This window comes from Melanostigma gelatinosum (assembly GCF_949748355.1).
Source record: "Melanostigma gelatinosum genome assembly, chromosome: 13".
Lineage (NCBI taxonomy): Eukaryota > Metazoa > Chordata > Actinopteri > Perciformes > Zoarcidae > Melanostigma > Melanostigma gelatinosum.
The window spans coordinates 1728992-1751269 of NC_136646.1; the positions used below are offsets into that span (position 1 = coordinate 1728992).

Below are 22278 nucleotides of genomic sequence, written 5' to 3' on the forward strand. Positions count from 1 at the left end.
CTCGGCGAGCCTAGCAGTCCTTACTGCTTGAGGCATGATGCCACAGTTCATGCATGGGTTCTCAGAGAGGCCCTCCCTCAGATGCTCGATGCCAAGGCAAGCGGGGCAGAGGTCATGGCCATCATCAGGCTGCAGAGGAGCCATACAGGTCCTACAGCCGGGAAAGTCAAACATGGCCGACTCTCTAGGCCAGTCTGAGCGGATGCTCTGCTGAATGTTTGAGAGCGGCCGGGGACAGTCAGTGAGGGGAGTGAGGACACTCTCTTAACTCAGATAGTTGCGGCCGATATTGGCGTCCCACCAGTTAGCCTGAGCGAGAGCACTCTGCCACTGCGAAAACAGGTCAGGAGAACAGTCCTTCTAGCGAGAGGGGAGCGAGGACACTCTTCACTTGGATAACTGCTGTAGCTATTGGTGTCCCACCAGTTAGCATGAGCGAGAGCACTCTGCCACTGTGAACAGGTCAGGAGAACAGTCCTTCTAGCAAGAGGGGAGCGAGGACACTCCTCAATTGGATAACTGCTGTAGCTATTGGTGTCCCACCAGTTAGCCTGAGCGAGAGCACTCTGCCACTGTGAACAGGTCAGGAGACCAGTCCTTCTAGCAAGAGGGGAGCGAGGACACTCCTCACTTGGATAACTGCTGTAGCTATTGGTGTCCCACCAGTTAGGCTGAGCGAGAGCACTCTGCCACTGTGAACAGGTCAGGAGAACAGTCCTTCTAGCAAGAGGGGAGCGAGGCCACTCCTCACTTGGATAACTGCTGTAGATATTGGTGTCCCACCAGTTAGCCCGAGCGAGAGCACTCTGCCACTGTGAACAGGTCAGGAGAACAGTCCTTCTAGCAAGAGGGGAGCGAGGACACTCCTCACTTGGATAACTGCTGTAGATATTGGTGTCCCACCAGTTAGCCTGAGCGAGAGCACCCTGCCTGTGAAAATAGGTAAATAACACCGTCCTTCTAGTGAGAGGGGAGCGGGGACACTCTCTCCACTAGGATAGTTGCTGCAGATAATAGTAGATACGATAGATAGCTGCTGGAACTCCTGGTGTGCTACCAGTTAGCCTGAGCGAGGGCACTCCGCTAACTGTGATATCCGCTAACTGATATGGCCGTAATGTTCTCACAACAATTAATGGCTACACAATCAGAGTATTTAGCTTAGACACGAGTATCAGCTCAGTCGAATAAGCCGGCGAACGCTCCTGATCCGGCCGCTTATGTTTACTGTGACGGCCCGCCCCTCGATTAGCTAGAGCGGAACGCTCTGCAAACCGAGGAACAACAACGAACAATGGTTAACAATGTCAGTCGATCTCACCGATTGCTGCCCATTCGGGTCCGCACGACCCAGACTGGGGCTCGATGGTCCGTACGGCGCCGACGCCGTTCCCTCCCAAGAGGGACCGCTTGTCGCAGCCTTTGGAGGGCGAAGATCCGCAACCCCGACCGGTGGTCACAAGGCTACCGCGACAAACTTTAACATATCTTGCTCTTAGACAAAATATATATTTTTTCGACTACCATGGTAGTCAACCTGCGTAGCGAGAAGAAAAAAAGGACTGAACTCAGGATGACACCGGAACTTATAGACGACGGGAGTCACCTGAGGTCACGAGTGACTTTGTTGATATAAATATTCGACCTGCGCATGCGCGAGACGGAATACATCCAGTGTTAAGCACTGCCTCTGGCGGTCAGTAAGGATGAAATAGAACGATTTTTTTCCCCCAAAAAAATTTGCAGATGACAGAAGCTGTTGAAAACAATTTTTTATTTTATTTTGTGATGATTTTCCCTCGTAGGTTGATAAAAATAAAGTGCAAACAAAACCTGAACATTGTAGAAAGGTGCCTGTAGTATACAAAAAGTATTTGGTCACTCTTTTGTTTCCCTGAATCATTTAAATATACAATTTAATTAAACATAACATTAAATGGCATTAAATAGTAGCCTTCCATTGTAAACAACTGTGCAAATGTAACTTTTTACAGTAAGCTTTTCTAACTGAATACACTGATACAAACACAGCATGAAATAAAATGTATGTGACCCTTTAACATTCACATTTTCAAAAGTGCAACATCTGTTCTAACATCAACATAACATATTTTGCACAGTAAATAAGTGCATGTAAACAAAATCAAGTGCATTCACAACATAACCAACAGTATTAAACAGTAGTGCATGTTTTTTCTAAATATTTTTTGCCAGGAAGACAAGCCTGTCTACTACCTCTGGCTTCAGGCATGCACGGTGGCATGTAACAATGCCCCCCCACACACTGAAAAGACTCTCAGAGGGGGCACTTCTAGCTGGCACAGAGAGGTATTTCTTTGCTAAAGTACTTAGCCTTGGAAAGTTACGTTGGTGACGCTTCCACCAGTCAAGTGGATCGGTGTCTGGGTCAACCTGCTGGACCACAGGTCAGTTGTTGCGGAGTAGAATGACATCCCCTCCAGCTCCGCAGAGATCCTTTGGTGTGTACAGCCGAGGCAAGGCAACGTCAGAAAAATGTTTACGGCTTGGTAGCACGTACCTGGGGTCCAAAGCTTTGAGAAGGTGAATAAACCCCGGCTTTTCCACGGTGTATATGGGCACCATATCTTTTGCGATATACATCGTGACTGCATCCGTGATGGCTTTCCACCGGGCACTGTTCTTCTCATGCGGAGTACAGTTGGTGAATGTCTCCAAAATGCTGGGTTGTTGTTGTGAGGTGGCGGCGGCGGCGGCGGCGGCGGCGGCGGCGGCGCTTGTGCTCCCGCGGTCCTGCTCCCTCCTCAGGGCAACAACACTTCTCCCTGCATTAAACTTCTCCGTGCTGCATTAAATTTGTTGTGCTGCTTGATTTTGTAGCAATAGCTTTTAGACAGACCTTACATCGTGGTGCTGTTTGTTCTGTGTCAGATGACACGAACCCGAACCATTTCCAGACCACCGAAGACACATTCTTGCCTCTCTTAAGAACGAGAGCTTCACTGCTAGCCGCCATTGTTTTCGTTTGTAAACAATGCGCGCGCACTCTACTACGGGAACCCAACGGGGGGAGGGGTGGGGGCGATTTTCTCGATTTTCAATAAAACACATCGCCTTAAAGCACACATTCGAATTAATCGATTAAATCGATTTATCGCCCAGCCCTAATATATATATATGAATATATATATATATATATATATTCATATATATATATATATATATTCATATATATATATATATATTCATATATATATATATATATTCATATATATATATTCATATATATATTCATATATATATATATATATATATATATATATATGTATGTATATATATATATATATATATATATATGTATGTATATGTGACATACACACAGAAGCGCAAACAATCACTTTTTATCAATATTTGTTTGGAAAAGCCCCCAAATGAAGACATTTCAAATTAAAACAATACACTTTTGAGGTGATGAGTAAAGCTTTGAATGTAAAATACAAAGTGAAACGCGCCAAAAGTTGGCTGAGCGATCCGATGGACGCCTGATAAATCACTAGCAGCTGCAGTAGGTCATGCAAAGACAGATGCATTCCAAGGAACAAGAATCATTCTGGTAGTGAGCATCAGCGCTGATCGCCTCTCCAGCTGGAACACAACCCTCCTCATCGAGGCAGGTCACAGCACTGCCAGACCTTCTGATGGACAGGCAAGCTCTGAGAAGAAAAGAAGCTAACCCACCTTGACGGCTAGCTTGGCGGCAACGTAAAAGAACAGAGCGATCCTCTCCCAGGTGATCCCCTCCTCAATCACTCTGGCCGCCACTTGCTTAAAGTGGTCCCACTTCGAGCTGGAGGAACAAGCCACTCCGTCAATCGCTCTGAAAGAGAGACAGGATGCAGTTTAAGTAGATGTTGTAAGAAATTTGAGCGTAGAACTGTGTGTTTAGTAGATATAATAAAAGTGTTTAATAATTCATATTTAAGAATTCATAATTAGTCATCATAAGTGTTTTGGAAATGCATAATTAAGATAAGCATAAAGTGTTTTAGGATTAGTAGCTAACAGTAGAATTTGAGACATGAAGCTTATGCCAAAGTTGCAAAGCCTTATCTATTATATGGAATGTTTATCATAGAAGGGATTAAGCAATAACTGACCGACATTGAATGTGTTAGTAAACGCAGGGACAGAAAGCCAGACAGGCGAATACACTCCTGGAAGTTAGCCAATAGGAATTGGGATAAACGGAAGGGGAGGAGTTGCGAACGGATATGAGGGCGGGAATAGAAAAGCATTTTTCTCGTTCTCTTTAGCGTGTGGTGCCACGGGACGGCTGTGTCTCATGGGACCAGGGACGAGTTTTTTCCAAAGTGGGGTAATATTGTAATATTTCATAGGAGTATGTACTCCATTGTTTAACTGTAATCATACTTGCATCGGTGGGATTAAAATCCTTTTAATTGTAAACCAGTTTTGGTAGATTTATTATTGCAGCGTGTGAACTGTAGGAAGCAGCTGGACACACGTGCTTCCGGCCTCCTCTTTGTGAAGCAGGCTAAAACTTCACAATGTTAAGAAACTACGGAGCGCGTATTACACATCTACCCCGGTTCTATTTTCCGTATTGCATCACAAGCGCTGAGACACAGCGGGCGAGAGACTCACTCTTGTAACTCCTCGTCGGCTCGGATAGTGTCGCAGATGCTGTGGATACGGTTGATCAGCTGGGTCACCATCTTCTGCTCCTGCTCAGTCAGTCGACCTTTGACCGATGACCATGTGGTATGAAACTCAAGGGGAAATTCCAAAGACTTTTCCCATAGTGAATTATGGATTTCTCACCGAACTCGGCCCACATTCCCATAGAAAGCAATGGGCTAGGACCCTGAAAATTGAACGGTCAGTCGACCTTTGGCCAATGACCATGTGGTATGAAAATCAAGGGGAAATTCCAAACACTTTTCCCATAGTGAATTATGGATTTCTCACCGAACTCGGCCAGAATTCCCATAGAAAGCAATGGGCTAGGACCCTGAAAGTTTAACAGTCAGTCGACCTTTGGCCAAAGACCATGTGGTATGAAAATCAAGGGGAAATTCCATACACTTTCTGCGATGGTACACCTTCTGCTATGGTAAACTCCGTACACGTAGAAATTACGGCCTTTTGACTCAATTCTGCCTAAAGACACCTAGAAAACAATGGGCTAGGAGGCTGAAATTGTCACATTAAGTCAACCTCTGCCCCAAGATGAAATGGTCTGAATATCAATGGGAAATTCTCTACAGTTTTCCCATAGTGATTCATGGCATTTAGCATTTATTTGGCTTAAATAGACGTTCAGTTAATATCCCTAGAAAGCAATGGGCTAGCATGCTGAAATGTTCACAGTCAGTCGGCCCTTGGCCACAAACCACGTGGTATGAAAATCAATAGGAAATTCGGTACACTTTTCCCGTAGTAATATATGGCATTTTTCTTCATTTTAAAGTTATTTGGCCTAATTACCCCATAAAACAATGGGCTAGGACCGTGAAATTTTCACAGTCATTCCATCTTTGCCCCATCGTTAAATGGTATGAAACTCAATGGGACATTCCAAACACTTTTCCCATAGTGAACTATGGATGTCTCTACCCAGATGACACTTATGTTCCGACATGGCCTTCAACAGTCTTTTCTCTCAAAATGTCCACTTTAATTTAAAGTAGAGATTTGATTAATTTTCTCCTTCAAAGAGGGGCTCGTCACCATTACACACCTATAATCTGGGCCTCGTAGCTGCAAGTTAAGGTCCCCAAAAACAGCCCCAAAGGTCAAAATTGAGGCATATGACCTCATCTTTCGGCCTGTTTTGGCAAGTGAGAAACGGGCCATTAAATCGTAGTGAAAGGTTGGAACTGCCTGATTTTTGCATAAATCAGTCACCTGTGATAAGGTGATGCAGGATCTAAAGCGAGATATCTGTAGAACCTTGGGAAAGCTAACTTCCGGTAGCAGCATGCTAATGACTTGAATCCAATTGAACCTTGAAGAGGGTCCTGTTTTGGCCATCATATGTGAATTTCATCAAAGAAGGCCATTGACAAGTGTTTTAAAATTGATCAATATTAAAAAGTGGTCAAAATCCAGATTTTACCAGTCTTTTCTCAAACTGTTTATACTTTAAAAAGGGGTAGGGTTTTAAATCCTTTTCTGCCTCAAAGAGGGGCTCGTCACCATTACACACCTATAATCTGGGCCTCATAGCTGCAAGGTAAGGTCCCCAAAAACAGCCACAAAGGGTTTAATTGGGCTTAATTGGGGCCTTAGTCACTTATATTTTGGCATATGCAAGAATGGCCATAATTTCTCAAATATGGGTCCTAGAACCCCCAGATTGTGCACACACATTGTGGACAAGGCCTACAATAGGACCACCTGGAAAAATCCCTCTAGATTATCTAGAACTGATTTTTGCCTGTATCAAATTCAGACTTCAGCATGGGGTACATGTCCCTGTCGTACTCTTGATGAGATCAGACCATCTTTTACTTCTGAAGATGTCAGAGCCCTGTTTTTTTAATATGTTGTAGACAGGCCCCAATGAGGCACATTCAAGTTTCAGTTGTCCATCTTTTTTCCACATTTACAGAGTGCATCAGAAAAACACAAAATCAATGTCCCAGAGACCATGAATGAGTTCCTCGACATGTCCGACGATGAAGGTATGTGAAGAATGCTCAAATGACTGCTTCATTCTACGATGTTTCACACATTTAGCACTAAAATTGCATTGATTAATACGTGCAAACCATTGCTGTGACTTCACGATTTTATTACAAAAAAGCAATTGTAACAAGCCACAGGCTCCGTTGTTTGGGCAGGGCTGCTTTTGTGTGTGAATGAAATGCGAGCCTCAGTGCCATCTGGTCAGTCTCCAGGTGATGAAGCTCCCTAGAGCCAGGCCGGTGATAAAGATGACGATGAGGCCGTAGCTGTGGGAGCTCAGCGACGACACACTCTGCACGGATGCCACCTCCAGCTCCGAAAAACTGTTGATCTGTGGAGAGACAGCTCCGATCACCTGGTGTGGAAAACATGCATCTGGAAAACATTCATGCCACTAAATGCCGATTACTTTTTTACAAATGTGATTGACTATCTGTCGTCCATGTGGCTCCGGAATGTTTTATTGTCGGTGCAGGAAGTGACAACAAACATGAGAAATATCCATCCGCCTTGCTATGCTGCTGTGCACTTCACGGTGAGCAGAACTGTGAATAAAGCTTCACAAGCTGAAGCAGCAGCTGGGTCAGCGATGTTCAGCCCCTCAAACTCCTTTGAAAACTTTTCCACCACCGGAACTTAACCCCTAACGTACTGCGCAGCCAGTGTGTTGTCTCATGTGTGAACACTACCATCGTTTGTCAATCCCGTATCAGACTAATGCCGCGTCTCCACGGTACAGCTCTGTTCTCAGCTCTTCTCTATTCGTTTTCCACTGCGCACCCACCCCCAAGATCTGGGTCCAGTGAATACAAAACATATTGCGGTCGCTGTTGATGCTTGGCTATTTAAAAACAGCAGGTTTGTGCAGGAAGTGCCGTGTCGAGGTGGTGAAGGTTCTCTCTCATTGGCTGGTCTGCAGTGTTGTAAATCCACCTTCCAGTACAACGTACTAGCTACACGTGGAACTAATTTACATTTTCAATTGTGCCTGGTGATGCTAGTCAATGTCGTTTAGCCGGGTGCATTCAATTTCTGTGTATCAGAATGTAGCATCAATAAGACAACAGTTAGGACTACAGTATGTGATGGAGGGACACACACACACACACACACACACACACACACAGGTAACTTCTGCTGGGGTGTCAGACTTTGTGTATATCCAAATAAATGACAAATACTAAAGTTACGTTGGCACGGCAGGTAGAGATAATATTAGCAAAGGAACGTTAGCGTGATCTTTTCTGGCTAACGATAATTCATCTTAATAATCTCTCACGTTACCACAGAGATCAGAGGAAGCTAACATGTCTGAATCTCACATTAACAGATCAACTTAGCTTTAGCCCTACATTAGCTAGTTAGCTAGCATTTCGCTAACATTAGCCAACTTAAGATGTGTCTACATACACAGTGAGCGCGTATAATAAAACTTCAGTTCCATAGTAATGCTACCTTTGAGCAGACGTAGCATATCGAAGTACAACAGGAAATGGGGAAATTGATTGGAGCACTGAGCAAACGGGCGGGACTAAAACACAGAAATGATTCAGCATTTTTGCACTTCCTGTTCAGTCGTCTCAAAGTCAATGGTTGTTTTGATGTGTTTTTGGTAGGATGCCTGAAATAAGGTCTGTGGTTAACACAAGCTTATGATAGTTTACGCTTTGTTCTACAATATAAAATACATCAGCAGATACCCTTCTCGTGAATTTTGAGGCTTTTAGGTGTCTTAAGCCGGTTGCTAACATGTGGGTAAATGAGACTAAACGTGGATGGGAAAATCATGTAGGCTGTCTTTGGTCAAGAGAACCACTGCTAAGCTAACTTTGCTCTACAAAATGACGTCATCCCTGCGGCACTCTATGGAGGAGGGTCCCCCCCTATTTATTTTAAAAGAGCAACGGCCAACGGGGAAACTCCAAAACTATACTCCGTACATCAGGGCCAGACGTTGGCATTTATAGGGCTGGCCCCGCCTTGTTGCAGTCCCACCAAGAAGGAAACGCAGAGAGCTTCATCTATACAGCTGTATCATCTCATACAGAGAGGCTAACTGAACAAAGGTCGCAGAGTCGCTGCGTTCCGCAGAACCACAGAACCAACATGGTAGAGAGGAAAGTGCTCTGAGAGTAAGCACATGGAAGAAATGAAGGCCCAACATACCCATCCTCCATGATCCACAATCCAGCCCAGCAGATTGTTCGTGAAAAACTCCACGGTCCACTTCAGGATGTCCGTCACTAACTGAGGGAGGCGAGCCTCCACCATCTGATGGACAGCAGAAACACAAAGAGGTCCATACACAAAGAGACGATGCTGCCAAATTAAATAACATGGCTGGATCAGTGAACATCAGACTGTTGTCTGATATGAGATATATATGTTCATATATATATTCATATATATATATATCTATATATATTCATATATAGATATATATATTCATATATAGATATATATATTCATATATATATATTCATATATATATATATATATTCATATATATATATTCATATATATATTCATATATATATATATATATATATATATGTATGTATATATATATATATATATATATGTATGTATATGTGACATACACACAGAAGCGCAAACAATCACTTTTTATCAATATTTGTTTGGAAAAGCCCCCAAATGAAGACATTTCAAATTAAAACAATACACTTTTGAGGTGATGAGTAAAGCTTTGAATGGAAAATACAAAGTGAAACGCGCCAAAAGTTGGCTGAGCGATCCGATGGACGCCTGATAAATCACTAGCAGCTGCAGTAGGTCATGCAAAGACAGATGCATTCCAAGGAACAAGAATCATTCTGGTAGTGAGCATCAGCGCTGATCGCCTCTCCAGCTGGAACACAACCCTCCTCATCGAGGCAGGTCACAGCACTGCCAGACCTTCTGATGGACAGGCAAGCTCTGAGAAGAAAAGAAGCTAACCCACCTTGACGGCTAGCTTGGCGGCAACGTAAAAGAACAGAGCGATCCTCTCCCAGGTGATCCCCTCCTCAATCACTCTGGCCGCCACTTGCTTAAAGTGGTCCCACTTCGAGCTGGAGGAACAAGCCACTCCGTCAATCGCTCTGAAAGAGAGACAGGATGCAGTTTAAGTAGATGTTGTAAGAAATTTGAGCGTAGAACTGTGTGTTTAGTAGATATAATAAAAGTGTTTAATAATTCATATTTAAGAATTCATAATTAGTCATCATAAGTGTTTTGGAAATGCATAATTAAGATAAGCATAAAGTGTTTTAGGATTAGTAGCTAACAGTAGAATTTGAGACATGAAGCTTATGCCAAAGTTGCAAAGCCTTATCTATTATATGGAATGTTTATCATAGAAGGGATTAAGCAATAACTGACCGACATTGAATGTGTTAGTAAACGCAGGGACAGAACGCCAGACAGGCGAATACACTCCTGGAAGTTAGCCAATAGGAATTGGGATAAACGGAAGGGGAGGAGTTGCGAACGGATATGAGGGCGGGAATAGAAAAGCATTTTTCTCGTTCTCTTTAGCGTGTGGTGCCACGGGACGGCTGTGTCTCATGGGACCAGGGACGAGTTTTTTCCAAAGTGGGGTAATATTGTAATATTTCATAGGAGTATGTACTCCATTGTTTAACTGTAATCATACTTGCATCGGTGGGATTAAAATCCTTTTAATTGTAAACCAGTTTTGGTAGATTTATTATTGCAGCGTGTGAACTGTAGGAAGCAGCTGGACACACGTGCTTCCAGCCTCCTCTTTGTGAAGCAGGCTAAAACTTCACAATGTTAAGAAACTACGGAGCGCGTATTACACATCTACCCCGGTTCTATTTTCCGTATTGCATCACAAGCGCTGAGACACAGCGGGCGAGAGACTCACTCTTGTAACTCCTCGTCGGCTCGGATAGTGTCGCAGATGCTGTGGATACGGTTGATCAGCTGGGTCACCATCTTCTGCTCCTGCTCAGTCAGTCGACCTTTGACCGATGACCATGTGGTATGAAACTCAAGGGGAAATTCCAAAGACTTTTCCCATAGTGAATTATGGATTTCTCACCGAACTCGGCCCACATTCCCATAGAAAGCAATGGGCTAGGACCTGTTGATAAAATTAGCTTATATACAGCTTTAATCAGCAATTAGCTTATATACAGCTTAATCAGCAGCTAGTTTATATACAGCTTTAAGTAGCAACTAGCTTATATACAGTTTAATTAACAGCTAGCTTATATACAGCTTTAAGTAGCAATTGACTTAGTTTTAATAACCATTAGCTTATGCAGCTCTATTAACCACTTATACAGTGCTCACAACACAGCAAGGCCAGAGAGAAGCAGGTGAAAGGTTACTTATTTAACTGCGTCACAAGGAACAGGCAGCCATCTTTCAGATAGATAAGACAGTGAGATTCAAGCGAGGGCCAACGCCCCAGCTGAGCCCGGCTTCTTCACACACTCTTTCTTAGGACCTCTCGCATGCATCACCTCACTCACACTGATGGAAACCAACGCCTACTGGGAGGGGCCAAGGTGAATGGACATTCACGGCCTCCATCCAGGCGCCATAACGTACAAACGTGCCACGCCTGCATCTTTGACTTTGGCCAATGTGTATCAAGGGGTGGACCCCCTATATTAAGTTTCACGCTGATGTGTTTAAGCGTGTCTCATGGTGAATCTCTGCGAGGTTCATCCATTAGCACCCAAGCTTGTTTTTGATAGCTGGGCTGAGTAACTCTGTTGATAAATAAATCTATTGCTTTGATTTAACTATACGCCTCTGAGAGCTTCTGTTTCATTCTTAAACCTGCTCTAAGTGTGAAAAACAGCTACAACAACATTTTTTCACAACAAAGTGGTGACCCCGACGTGATTTATATGATACAGAGCTTCAGGTTGGAATGTTAACAGACCTCTCCTTTTGATTCCAGATAACGGCGCATCTCTCCCCCTGAGGCTGGGAACCGATAATTGCCATCGGAGCGAGCTTGCAGTTCGGGAGACAGTCTGATAAGTGCCGGCACATCTCAAGGTGAGCAGAAGCCTATTTAACTGAATTCTGCGTATTGTATTATAGTCATAAAACTAAATTAAATCCGACTGTCCGAACTGTAAGTATTGCGTAGTCATAAAAGTATTGCGTAGTCATAAAAGTACTGTAAAGAAGTAATCACACAGCAGCAGGGTTGTTCAGCCCAGCATTTGGGGTTTTTTGTACATATGCGTTTTTTGTACATATGTGTGAATGAGTCCAGCAGAAGACGTTAGATAAAAGGCGAAAAATGACGTTTTTGTGGCAGCGTAGAGTGAAGTAGTGTGAGACGCGGTCGCGCGCCTCTTCTGTCGCGGTCACGCGCCTCGCATGAAGCGCTCAAATTCCTGCCACAAATAAAGCGTAATCTTTAACGTAATTATAGGACGTCTTGGGCTACGAAGAAATTATATAACATGACGGGGATATATGTATATGTTATTGATGTCATTGGTAAATTGTATTGAGAGAATTGACCGTGAAATATTCGTATCAAGTCATCGAGTGTGTTACGTGTGGTGTAAAAACCAAGTTAACTCTGCTTAGAGTAACTCTTAGAAAGTTTCTGCACGGGAGCACAAGTTTTAAGTTAGCCGATGTATCATTGATAGCGGACGAAGAGAAAAATTACCTTATTGAGATCATCAAATCTCCGGATCTAAATTTGTGTGTGGCGTTTAGTGGAAAACCATGATATCTCTGCTTAGAGTATCCTCGACGGAGTTTCTGGGCGAGAGCACAAAATTTACGTTAATTGATGTGTCGTTGATAACGGACGTTGTGTAATAAAGTAACCTAAAGCGAAAAGGACCCGCAGAGTCCTAGGTTACTTAAAAGTGTATTAAATTGTGTTGTTTGATGTATTGCGTTGGTGGTGTGGTTGGTAGCACCGCGGACTTCCACGCGGAAGGGCCGTGATCGCGGCCCAGCCAAAGCAGATATTGTATTTGTGTTTTATGATACGCAGCGGTCGCTGTGATGCATTAAAATAGCGCTGTTTTCTTTGATATGTGTACGATAGGGAAAGAATCCTTTATAATTTGACTGATTGTTTGCTAAAAGAGCAGTTTTTCATTTGTATCGTGGTCAAGAGGTCAGCGGTACACAGTCTGTTTGATGAGGTTGAGAAAAAGAAACTTGCTGTTGGAATGCGATGAGTGTGTAAAAAAAAAAAAAAAGCTGTTCAGCTCATCCAAGGGCTGCGCTTGTGACTGATTTATGTTTAAAGAGACAGCCGTGTATGTTCTAATTTGTGTTCATTGTTTCACTGCATTTGTAAAGATATTAATTTCCTTCTAGACCGTATTTGTGAATTGTGCGCATTTCAGATTTGGTTTTAATTTGTGTTTATCATTTGACTGTGTTTGTTTGCTGAGAAGCAGTTTGCTTAGTTTGAGAAAAAGAGCTGTACATCTCCTCTACAGTTCCGCGCTTGTGACTGATTTATGCTTAAAGAGACGGAAGCGTGTGTTTTGATTATCTAGTATGAATGCGGGTGACTATTTGCTGAGCTGTACGTTTTAACTTTTGTTTATTTGTTTGACTGTATTTCTAAAGATATTCCTTTACCGTATTTGTGATCTGTGCGCATTTAAAAAATGGCAGTGTGTTGCAATTTTGTTTGAATGAAAGTGAATGTTTGAAGCGTACATATGAGAGAGAGAGAGCTGAAAGCTACAGTCAAGTTGTTTCAGATGTTCGTGTGCTTATCACATCATATGCTGAGGTTTTGAGTTGTGGTGCTGCAGATGTTCGTGTGTGATTTCAAAGTTGATGGTCAGTTGAGCAGAAAAAACACGCATTAGACACAGACGTTGCACTCACACACACACATAAATCACTAGAATATGCTGAGAGACAGCTGAGGGTTAATATAAGTGTCAGTTTTACTGGCGTAGTTAAAAAACTACTGATTTATTGGAAAATTGGGTTCCCCAGGGACTGTTAGCAAAGTCTAATGCGGAAACACAGCAGCCACTATATTCAGCCAGACAGACGCTAAAAATTAGGAATGTCCAAGGTTTAAAGCTGAAACAAAGCTTCTATTCATTCAGTCAAACAGACGCTGAGAAAATAAGGGAGGAAAAAGCTTTCCTGATAAGAAAGAACAGTGCGGCCTTAGATTGTGTCCACTGCAAGGACAGAGAGAAGACAATTAAAAAGGTGGGGGCTTGGTGCACACTAGAGGCCTTATAAAACATTTAGTTACATCCATTGCATGTGTAATTAAAACATAGACGTTCACACCTAGCAGGGGTATATAGGGAGATTTGTAAATAATATATATTCATACACTGTTAAATAATACACGTTATACTTGTAAAGCTTATATTGCGGAGTTGTGAGGTCACTGTATGTAGGTCAAAAACGCCGGAAGGAGCATTCCGTCATCCTTTCGTACAACAGGAAAAGATAACAGTGACCCTGAAAGTATCTGCTCGCTAAAAAACCCATCAGATTAGGGCAGAAAACTGCCATCTTAACGCAGGAACAGAGTGTTCTGCTTATCTATCCACACAGAGACTTCGAAATATGTTTAGAACATTACTGATTTCGTCCTCTTCACCATAAGTGTTAATAATAAAATAGATCAGCATTTCACACACACACATTCCAGAGAAAGCAAGGTTGTGAACGAGGGCCAGTGTGAATTCAGAGAGCAAACATGTCAATTGAAGGCATGAGAGGAGGTTTGGCTCCCTCTGCTGGCACTTCACAACCTGGGAAGAAAAAAAAGAAAAAAAAGAAAAAAAACATTTGACATGCATTTTGGCTTTTCTGTGGCCACTCCAAGAACTGCAACAGGAACAGTGGATAGGAGCTTTGGCTCCATCATGTGGACATTTGGGAATACTGATTTCAGACTTTCTATTGATTATTGCAGAGGGGGACATCATGGCTGCGAAATACTCCTCTTGTCTGTGCAACTTGGAGAATGATGTCCAGGATCAGAGCAGGATGAATGGAAGAATCAAACATTGGCCGGTGGAACAACAAGCGTACAAAAGAATGATAAAGAGATGGAAGGCTAAAGACATTTGGGATGGAGAACTGCTGAACTGTCCTCTCACTGAAGAGAAGCTGCAACAAATAAGCGAAGAACACACTTATGATGAATACAGAGCTGCTGTGGAAAGAACAGATATGGAGCTCGAAGCACTAAAAGTGTCAATACAGCTGGCAAAGCTTGACGTGGCTCCAAAGCCTGCTAAAAAGAAAAAGAAACAGCACGGACGAACTTTCTACTGCTACAACTGTGGAAAACCAGGACACTATTCACGTGACTGCCGCACGCGTGGTCATCAACAACAACAAGGCTCACCACATGGAAGAAGAGGAAATTATCAGAGAGAGACAGGCAGTCAGCATCCAAGAAGCCAGAATCAAGCTGAACAGCAATATCTTTCACATATCTGGCAACAACAGAGACACTGCTGCAACTATTAGCCACAATACCTGCGTCATATCCAGTTCCAGATCCACATATTCCCTTAACAGCCCACAGCCCACAGACAAAGCATCCTCCATCATGAAACACCTCAGCCCCTTTAGTTTGAACACAAGAAACAGAAGATGTGTTCACCATTCTCACGTAGACTCTGTCACATGCATCGGCACTTCAAGAATTGACTATTCATTCCCTTTTCCACCTAGATGTTTCTGAACAAAAAGAGGGATGTTACTGCAGTTTTGTATCAGAAAAAAGGGGGAGAAGGAGCTGCATCAAAGAATCCTCCTAAGCGAAAAATTCACGTTCGGAGCTGCAAGAAAATCGAAAATTCAAAAAGAATGCAAGCACTGTGCCTCTTCTGCGACGAATGCACCACCTGTGGGGATCACAATGTGAAGAAACCGTACAAAACACCTATGGGCTCTTATCCTGTACCATCAGCCTGCTTCCAAGACATCAGCATGGACTTTACTCATCTTGGTAATGGTGGACAGATTCTCAAAGTGGGTGGAGGCAATCCCAACTAAAAGAGAAGACGCACAGACAGTAGTGAGGTGGCTGCAGACAGAGCTGATACTCCGATAATGGTTCACATTTCAGTAATAAGCATTTGCAGGAAGTAGATATGGATCAGTGTATCATCCACAGTCACAAGGACTGGTAGAGAGGGAAAATCAGACGCTAAAATCGAAAAATAGCGAAGACATGTGTAGCATCAAAGCTGACATGGGTTAAAATTTTACCATTAGCTCTAATGGCAATGAGGAGCGCACAAGGAAATAAGACGCATCTTTCACCACATGAGTTAATGACAGGGAGGCAAATGCCTGGTCCTCCAAGAGACGGTAGTCATATACATAGTTATACATAGATGTACATATACATAGATGTGCAGCAAGTTGAAATGAAGGCATATGTGACTGCATTAATCATTCTCACGGAGGCTCTCTCCAAACAGGTCCAGCGAACCAGTGCAGCTGACCAGGAAAAGGTAAAAATCTCATCCGAGAGGGTGACTGGGTCAGGGTCAAAGTTCATAAGAAAAGTGGACTGACCCCAGGTGGACAGGGCCGTACGAAGTGAAGGAGGTTACTTCACACTCGGTCCAAGTCATAGGTAAAGCAGGAGCACCTTGGCACCACCTGTCACACTGTGCCCCAGCACCTGAGCCGTCCAGACCTCTAGCAGAGGTCCGAGGTAATCTGACGCAAAATGCATAATTTGTTTTGTAATTTGTAATTTGACTTTTCAGCAACCACCAACAGGTGATCCAATTAGCTACAGGACATGGAAACGACAATGTTTGGTTAAATTGAATTGTTGATAATGCTATAAAAAAAAAAAAATGGGTGGCTGTATAGCTTGTGCTGCAGCTAGACCAGCTATGTTCACCGAACCAGCACCACTATATCCTGAATCTGACCCAACAGGATACGCATGCATGACAAATATGACTAAAATGGCTACTCCACTAAATTGCACAACTCTGGCATCCATATTTAAAGTACAAAACCTGACCCAACGCAGACGCAGACATATCTTAGCAAAAAGAGCAGCTGGAACTGAGTTCAGTCTGGACAAAGGTCCAACCTACATAGATACAATCAGAGTGAACCAGAGGAGTGCCTAATCAATACAAATTGATAGACTAAATTGCAGTAGGTTTTGAGAGTATCGCAAGTATTATTCCATGGATAACTGTGAATAAAAATGTTGATCGTATGAATTATGTGCATTACAATGTTCTTCGTTTGGCTAATCATACTAGGGATGCAATAGAGGGTCTGGCTGAGCAGCTGGCCCCAACTTCTTTGATTTCTATGCAAAACAAAATGGCTTTGGAGCTTTTGCTCAATGTTTGGAGACCTGTGTTGCACTATCGTCCCCAACAACACTGCGCCGGACGGTTCAGTCACAAAAGCACTGAATAGTCTGAAGGCACTGTCAAAAGAAATGCAGGAAGCATCAGGTGTGAATAATCCATTTGGAGATTGGATGGAAAACATGTTTGGAAAATGGAAGCACCTGATCTTGTCAATAGCAGTGTCAATGGGTGTGTTCATTGCAATACTGGTCTCATGTGGATGTTGTATAATACCCTGTATTCGTTCTTTGGTTGGCCGTCCTATCACCACTGCCCTCTCCAAGGAACCATCACCACCCCCTCCTTATGGAGCTTACCCAGTATGGGAAGAGCAGAACAGCCTGGTAGGGTCAGGAGAGGCAGAGGAAGACAACAGCGTGAGAACAGGGCAGGAAAGTAAAGAAAGTGACGTCCTTCAGACGTCAAGAGAGGGATTTGTTGATAAAATTAGCTTATATACAGCTTTAATCAGCAATTAGCTTATATACAGCTTAATCAGCAGCTAGTTTATATACAGCTTTAAGTAGCAACTAGCTTATATACAGTTTAATTAACAGCTAGCTTATATACAGCTTTAAGTAGCAATTGACTTATATACAGTTTAATTAATCACTAGCATATTTGTAGTTTTAATAACCATTAGCTTATGCAGCTCTATTAACCACTTATACAGTGCTCACAACACAGCAAGGCCAGAGAGAAGCAGGTGAAAGGTTACTTATTTAACTGCGTCACAAGGAACAGGCAGCCATCTTTCAGATAGATAAGACAGTGAGATTCAAGCGAGGGCCAACGCCCCAGCTGAGCCCGGCTTCTTCACACACTCTTTCTTAGGACCTCTCGCATGCATCACCTCACTCACACTGATGGAAACCAACGCCTACTGGGAGGGGCCAAGGTGAATGGACATTCACGGCCTCCATCCAGGCGCCATAACGTACAAACGTGCCACGCCTGCATCTTTGACTTTGGCCAATGTGTATCAAGGGGTGGACCCCCTATATTAAGTTTCACGCTGATGTGTTTAAGCGTGTCTCATGGTGAATCTCTGCGAGGTTCATCCATTAGCACCCAAGCTTGTTTTTGATAGCTGGGCTGAGTAACTCTGTTGATAAATAAATCTATTGCTTTGATTTAACTATACGCCTCTGAGAGCTTCTGTTTCATTCTTAAACCTGCTCTAAGTGTGAAAAACAGCTACAACATTTTTTCACAACAGACCCTGAAAATTGAACGTTCAGTCGACCTTTGGCCAATGACCATGTGGTATGAAAATCAAGGGGAAATTCCAAACACTTTTCCCATAGTGAATTATGGATTTCTCACCGAACTCGGCCAGAATTCCCATAGAAAGCAATGGGCTAGGACCCTGAAAGTTTAACAGTCAGTCGACCTTTGGCCAAAGACCATGTGGTATGAAAATCAAGGGGAAATTCCATACACTTTCTGCGATGGTACACTTTCTGCTATGGTAAACTCCGTACACGTAGAAATTACGGCCTTTTGACTCAATTCTGCCTAAAGACACCTAGAAAACAATGGGCTAGGAGGCTGAAATTGTCACATTAAGTCAACCTCTGCCCCAAGATGAAATGGTCTGAATATCAACGGGAAATTCTGTACAGTTTTCCCATAGTGATTCATGGCATTTAGCATTTATTTGGCTTAAATAGACGTTCAGTTAATATCCCTAGAAAGCAATGGGCTAGCATGCTGAAATTTTCACAGTCAGTCGGCCCGTGGCCACAAACCACGTGGTATGAAAATCAATAGGAAATTCGGTACACTTTTCCCGTAGTAATATATGGCATTTTTCTTAATTTTAAAGTTATTTGGCCTAATTACCCCATAAAACAATGGGCTAGGACCGTGAAATTTTCACAGTCATTCCATCTTTGCCCCATCGTTAAATGGTATGAAACTCAATGGGACATTCCAAACACTTTTCCCATAGTGAACTATGGATGTCTCTACCCAGATGACACTTATGTTCCGACATGGCCTTCAACAGTCTTTTCTCTCAAAATGTCCACTTTAATTTAAAGTAGAGATTTGATTAATTTTCTCCTTCAAAGAGGGGCTCGTCACCATTACACACCTATAATCTGGGCCTCGTAGCTGCAAGTTAAGGTCCCCAAAAACAGCCCCAAAGGTCAAAATTGAGGCATATGACCTCATCTTTCGGCCTGTTTTGGCAAGTGAGAAACGGGCCATTAAATCGTAGTGAAAGGTTGGAACTGCCTGATTTTTGCATAAATCAGTCACCTGTGATAAGGTGATGCAGGATCTAAAGCGAGATATCTGTAGAACCTTGGGAAAGCTAACTTCCGGTAGCAGCATGCTAATGACTTGAATCCAATTGAACCTTGAAGAGGGTCCTGTTTTGGCCATCATATGTGAATTTCATCAAAGAAGGCCATTGACAAGTGTTTTAAAATTGATCAATATTAAAAAGTGGTCAAAATCCAGATTTTACCAGTCTTTTCTCAAACTGTTTATACTTTAAAAAGGGGTAGGGTTTTAAATCCTTTTCTGCCTCAAAGAGGGGCTCGTCACCATTACACACCTATAATCTGGGCCTCATAGCTGCAAGGTAAGGTCCCCAAAAACAGCCACAAAGGGTTTAATTGGGCTTAATTGGGGCCTTAGTCACTTATATTTTGGCATATGCAAGAATGGCCATAATTTCTCAAATATGGGTCCTAGAACCCCCAGATTGTGCACACACATTGTGGACAAGGCCTACAATAGGACCACCTGGAAAAATCCCTCTAGATTATCTAGAACTGATTTTTGCCTGTATCAAACTCAGACTTCAGCATGGGGTACATGTCCCTGTCGTACTCTTGATGAGATCAGACCATCTTTTACTTCTGAAGATGTCAGAGCCCTGTTTTTTTAATATGTTGTAGACAGGCCCCAATGAGGCACATTCAAGTTTCAGTTGTCCATCTTTTTTCCACATTTACAGAGTGCATCAGAAAAACACAAAATCAATGTCCCAGAGACCATGAATGAGTTCCTCGACATGTCCGACGATGAAGGTATGTGAAGAATGCTCAAATGACTGCTTCATTCTACGATGTTTCACACATTTAGCACTAAAATTGCATTGATTAATACGTGCAAACCATTGCTGTGACTTCACGATTTTATTACAAAAAAGCAATTGTAACAAGCCACAGGCTCCGTTGTTTGGGCAGGGCTGCTTTTGTGTGTGAATGAAATGCGAGCCTCAGTGCCATCTGGTCAGTCTCCAGGTGATGAAGCTCCCTAGAGCCAGGCCGGTGATAAAGATGACGATGAGGCCGTAGCTGTGGGAGCTCAGCGACGACACACTCTGCACGGACGCCACCTCCAGCTCCGAAAAACTGTTGATCTGTGGAGAGACAGCTCCGATCACCTGGTGTGGAAAACATGCATCTGGAAAACATTCATGCCACTAAATGCCGATTACTTTTTTACAAATGTGATTGACTATCTGTCGTCCATGTGGCTCCGGAATGTTTTATTGTCGGTGCAGGAAGTGACAACAAACATGAGAAATATCCATCCGCCTTGCTATGCTGCTGTGCACTTCACGGTGAGCAGAACTGTGAATAAAGCTTCACAAGCTGAAGCAGCAGCTGGGTCAGCGATGTTCAGCCCCTCAAACTCCTTTGAAAACTTTTCCACCACCGGAACTTAACCCCTAACGTACTGCGCAGCCAGTGTGTTGTCTCATGTGTGAACACTACCATCGTTTGTCAATCCCGTATCAGACTAATGCCGCGTCTCCACGGTACAGCTCTGTTCTCAGCTCTTCTCTATTCGTTTTCCACTGTGCACCCACCCCCAAGATCTGGGTCCAGTGAATACAAAACATATTGCGGTCGCTGTTGATGCTTGGCTATTTAAAAACAGCAGGTTTGTGCAGGAAGTGCCGTGTCGAGGTGGTGAAGGTTCTCTCTCATTGGCTGGTCTGCAGTGTTGTAAATCCACCTTCCAGTACAACGTACTAGCTACACGTGGAACTAATTTACATTTTCAATTGTGCCTGGTGATGCTAGTCAATGTCGTTTAGCCGGGTGCATTCAATTTCTGTGTATCAGAATGTAGCATCAATAAGACAACAGTTAGGACTACAGTATGTGATGGAGGGACACACACACACACACACACACACACACACACACACACACACACACACACACACACACAGGTAACTTCTGCTGGGGTGTCAGACTTTGTGTATATCCAAATAAATGACAAATACTAAAGTTACGTTGGCACGGCAGGTAGAGATAATATTAGCAAAGGAACGTTAGCGTGATCTTTTCTGGCTAACGATAATTCATCTTAATAATCTCTCACGTTACCACAGAGATCAGAGGAAGCTAACATGTCTGAATCTCACATTAACAGATCAACTTAGCTTTAGCCCTACATTAGCTAGTTAGCTAGCATTTCGCTAACATTAGCCAACTTAAGATGTGTCTACATACACAGTGAGCGCGTATAATAAAACTTCAGTTCCATAGTAATGCTACCTTTGAGCAGACGTAGCATATCGAAGTACAACAGGAAATGGGGAAATTGATTGGAGCACTGAGCAAACGGGCGGGACTAAAACACAGAAATGATTCAGCATTTTTGCACTTCCTGTTCAGTCGTCTCAAAGTCAATGGTTGTTTTGATGTGTTTTTGGTAGGATGCCTGAAATAAGGTCTGTGGTTAACACAAGCTTATGATAGTTTACGCTTTGTTCTACAATATAAAATACATCAGCAGATACCCTTCTCGTGAATTTTGAGGCTTTTAGGTGTCTTAAGCCGGTTGCTAACATGTGGGTAAATGAGACTAAACGTGGATGGGAAAATCATGTAGGCTGTCTTTGGTCAAGAGAACCACTGCTAAGCTAACTTTGCTCTACAAAATGACGTCATCCCTGCGGCACTCTATGGAGGAGGGTCCCCCCCTATTTATTTTAAAAGAGCAACGGCCAACGGGGAAACTCCAAAACTATACTCCGTACATCAGGGCCAGACGTTGGCATTTATAGGGCTGGCCCCGCCTTGTTGCAGTCCCACCAAGAAGGAAAGGCAGAGAGCTTCATCTATACAGCTGTATCATCTCATACAGAGAGGCTAACTGAACAAAGGTCGCAGAGTCGCTGCGTTCCGCAGAACCACAGAACCAACATGGTAGAGAGGAAAGTGCTCTGAGAGTAAGCACATGGAAGAAATGAAGGCCC

At 43.1% G+C, this 22278-nt stretch overlaps 1 protein-coding gene across 1 annotated transcript in view; it reads right to left on the reverse strand.

Moving 5' to 3' along the window:
* Positions 1–6877: 6877 nt before the first annotated feature.
* LOC306787322 (uncharacterized protein) overlaps positions 6878–22278 on the reverse strand; it is a gene marked incomplete at both ends in the record, with an annotated part of 62402 nt that continues 47001 nt past the window's right edge. The window contains 3 exons of the mRNA XM_079282440.1: positions 6878–7021; positions 8857–8961; positions 9653–9791. Of these exons, the coding sequence (XP_079138566.1) occupies positions 6878–7021; positions 8857–8961; positions 9653–9791 (388 nt within the window). The remainder of the gene's footprint in view (positions 7022–8856; positions 8962–9652; positions 9792–22278) is intronic.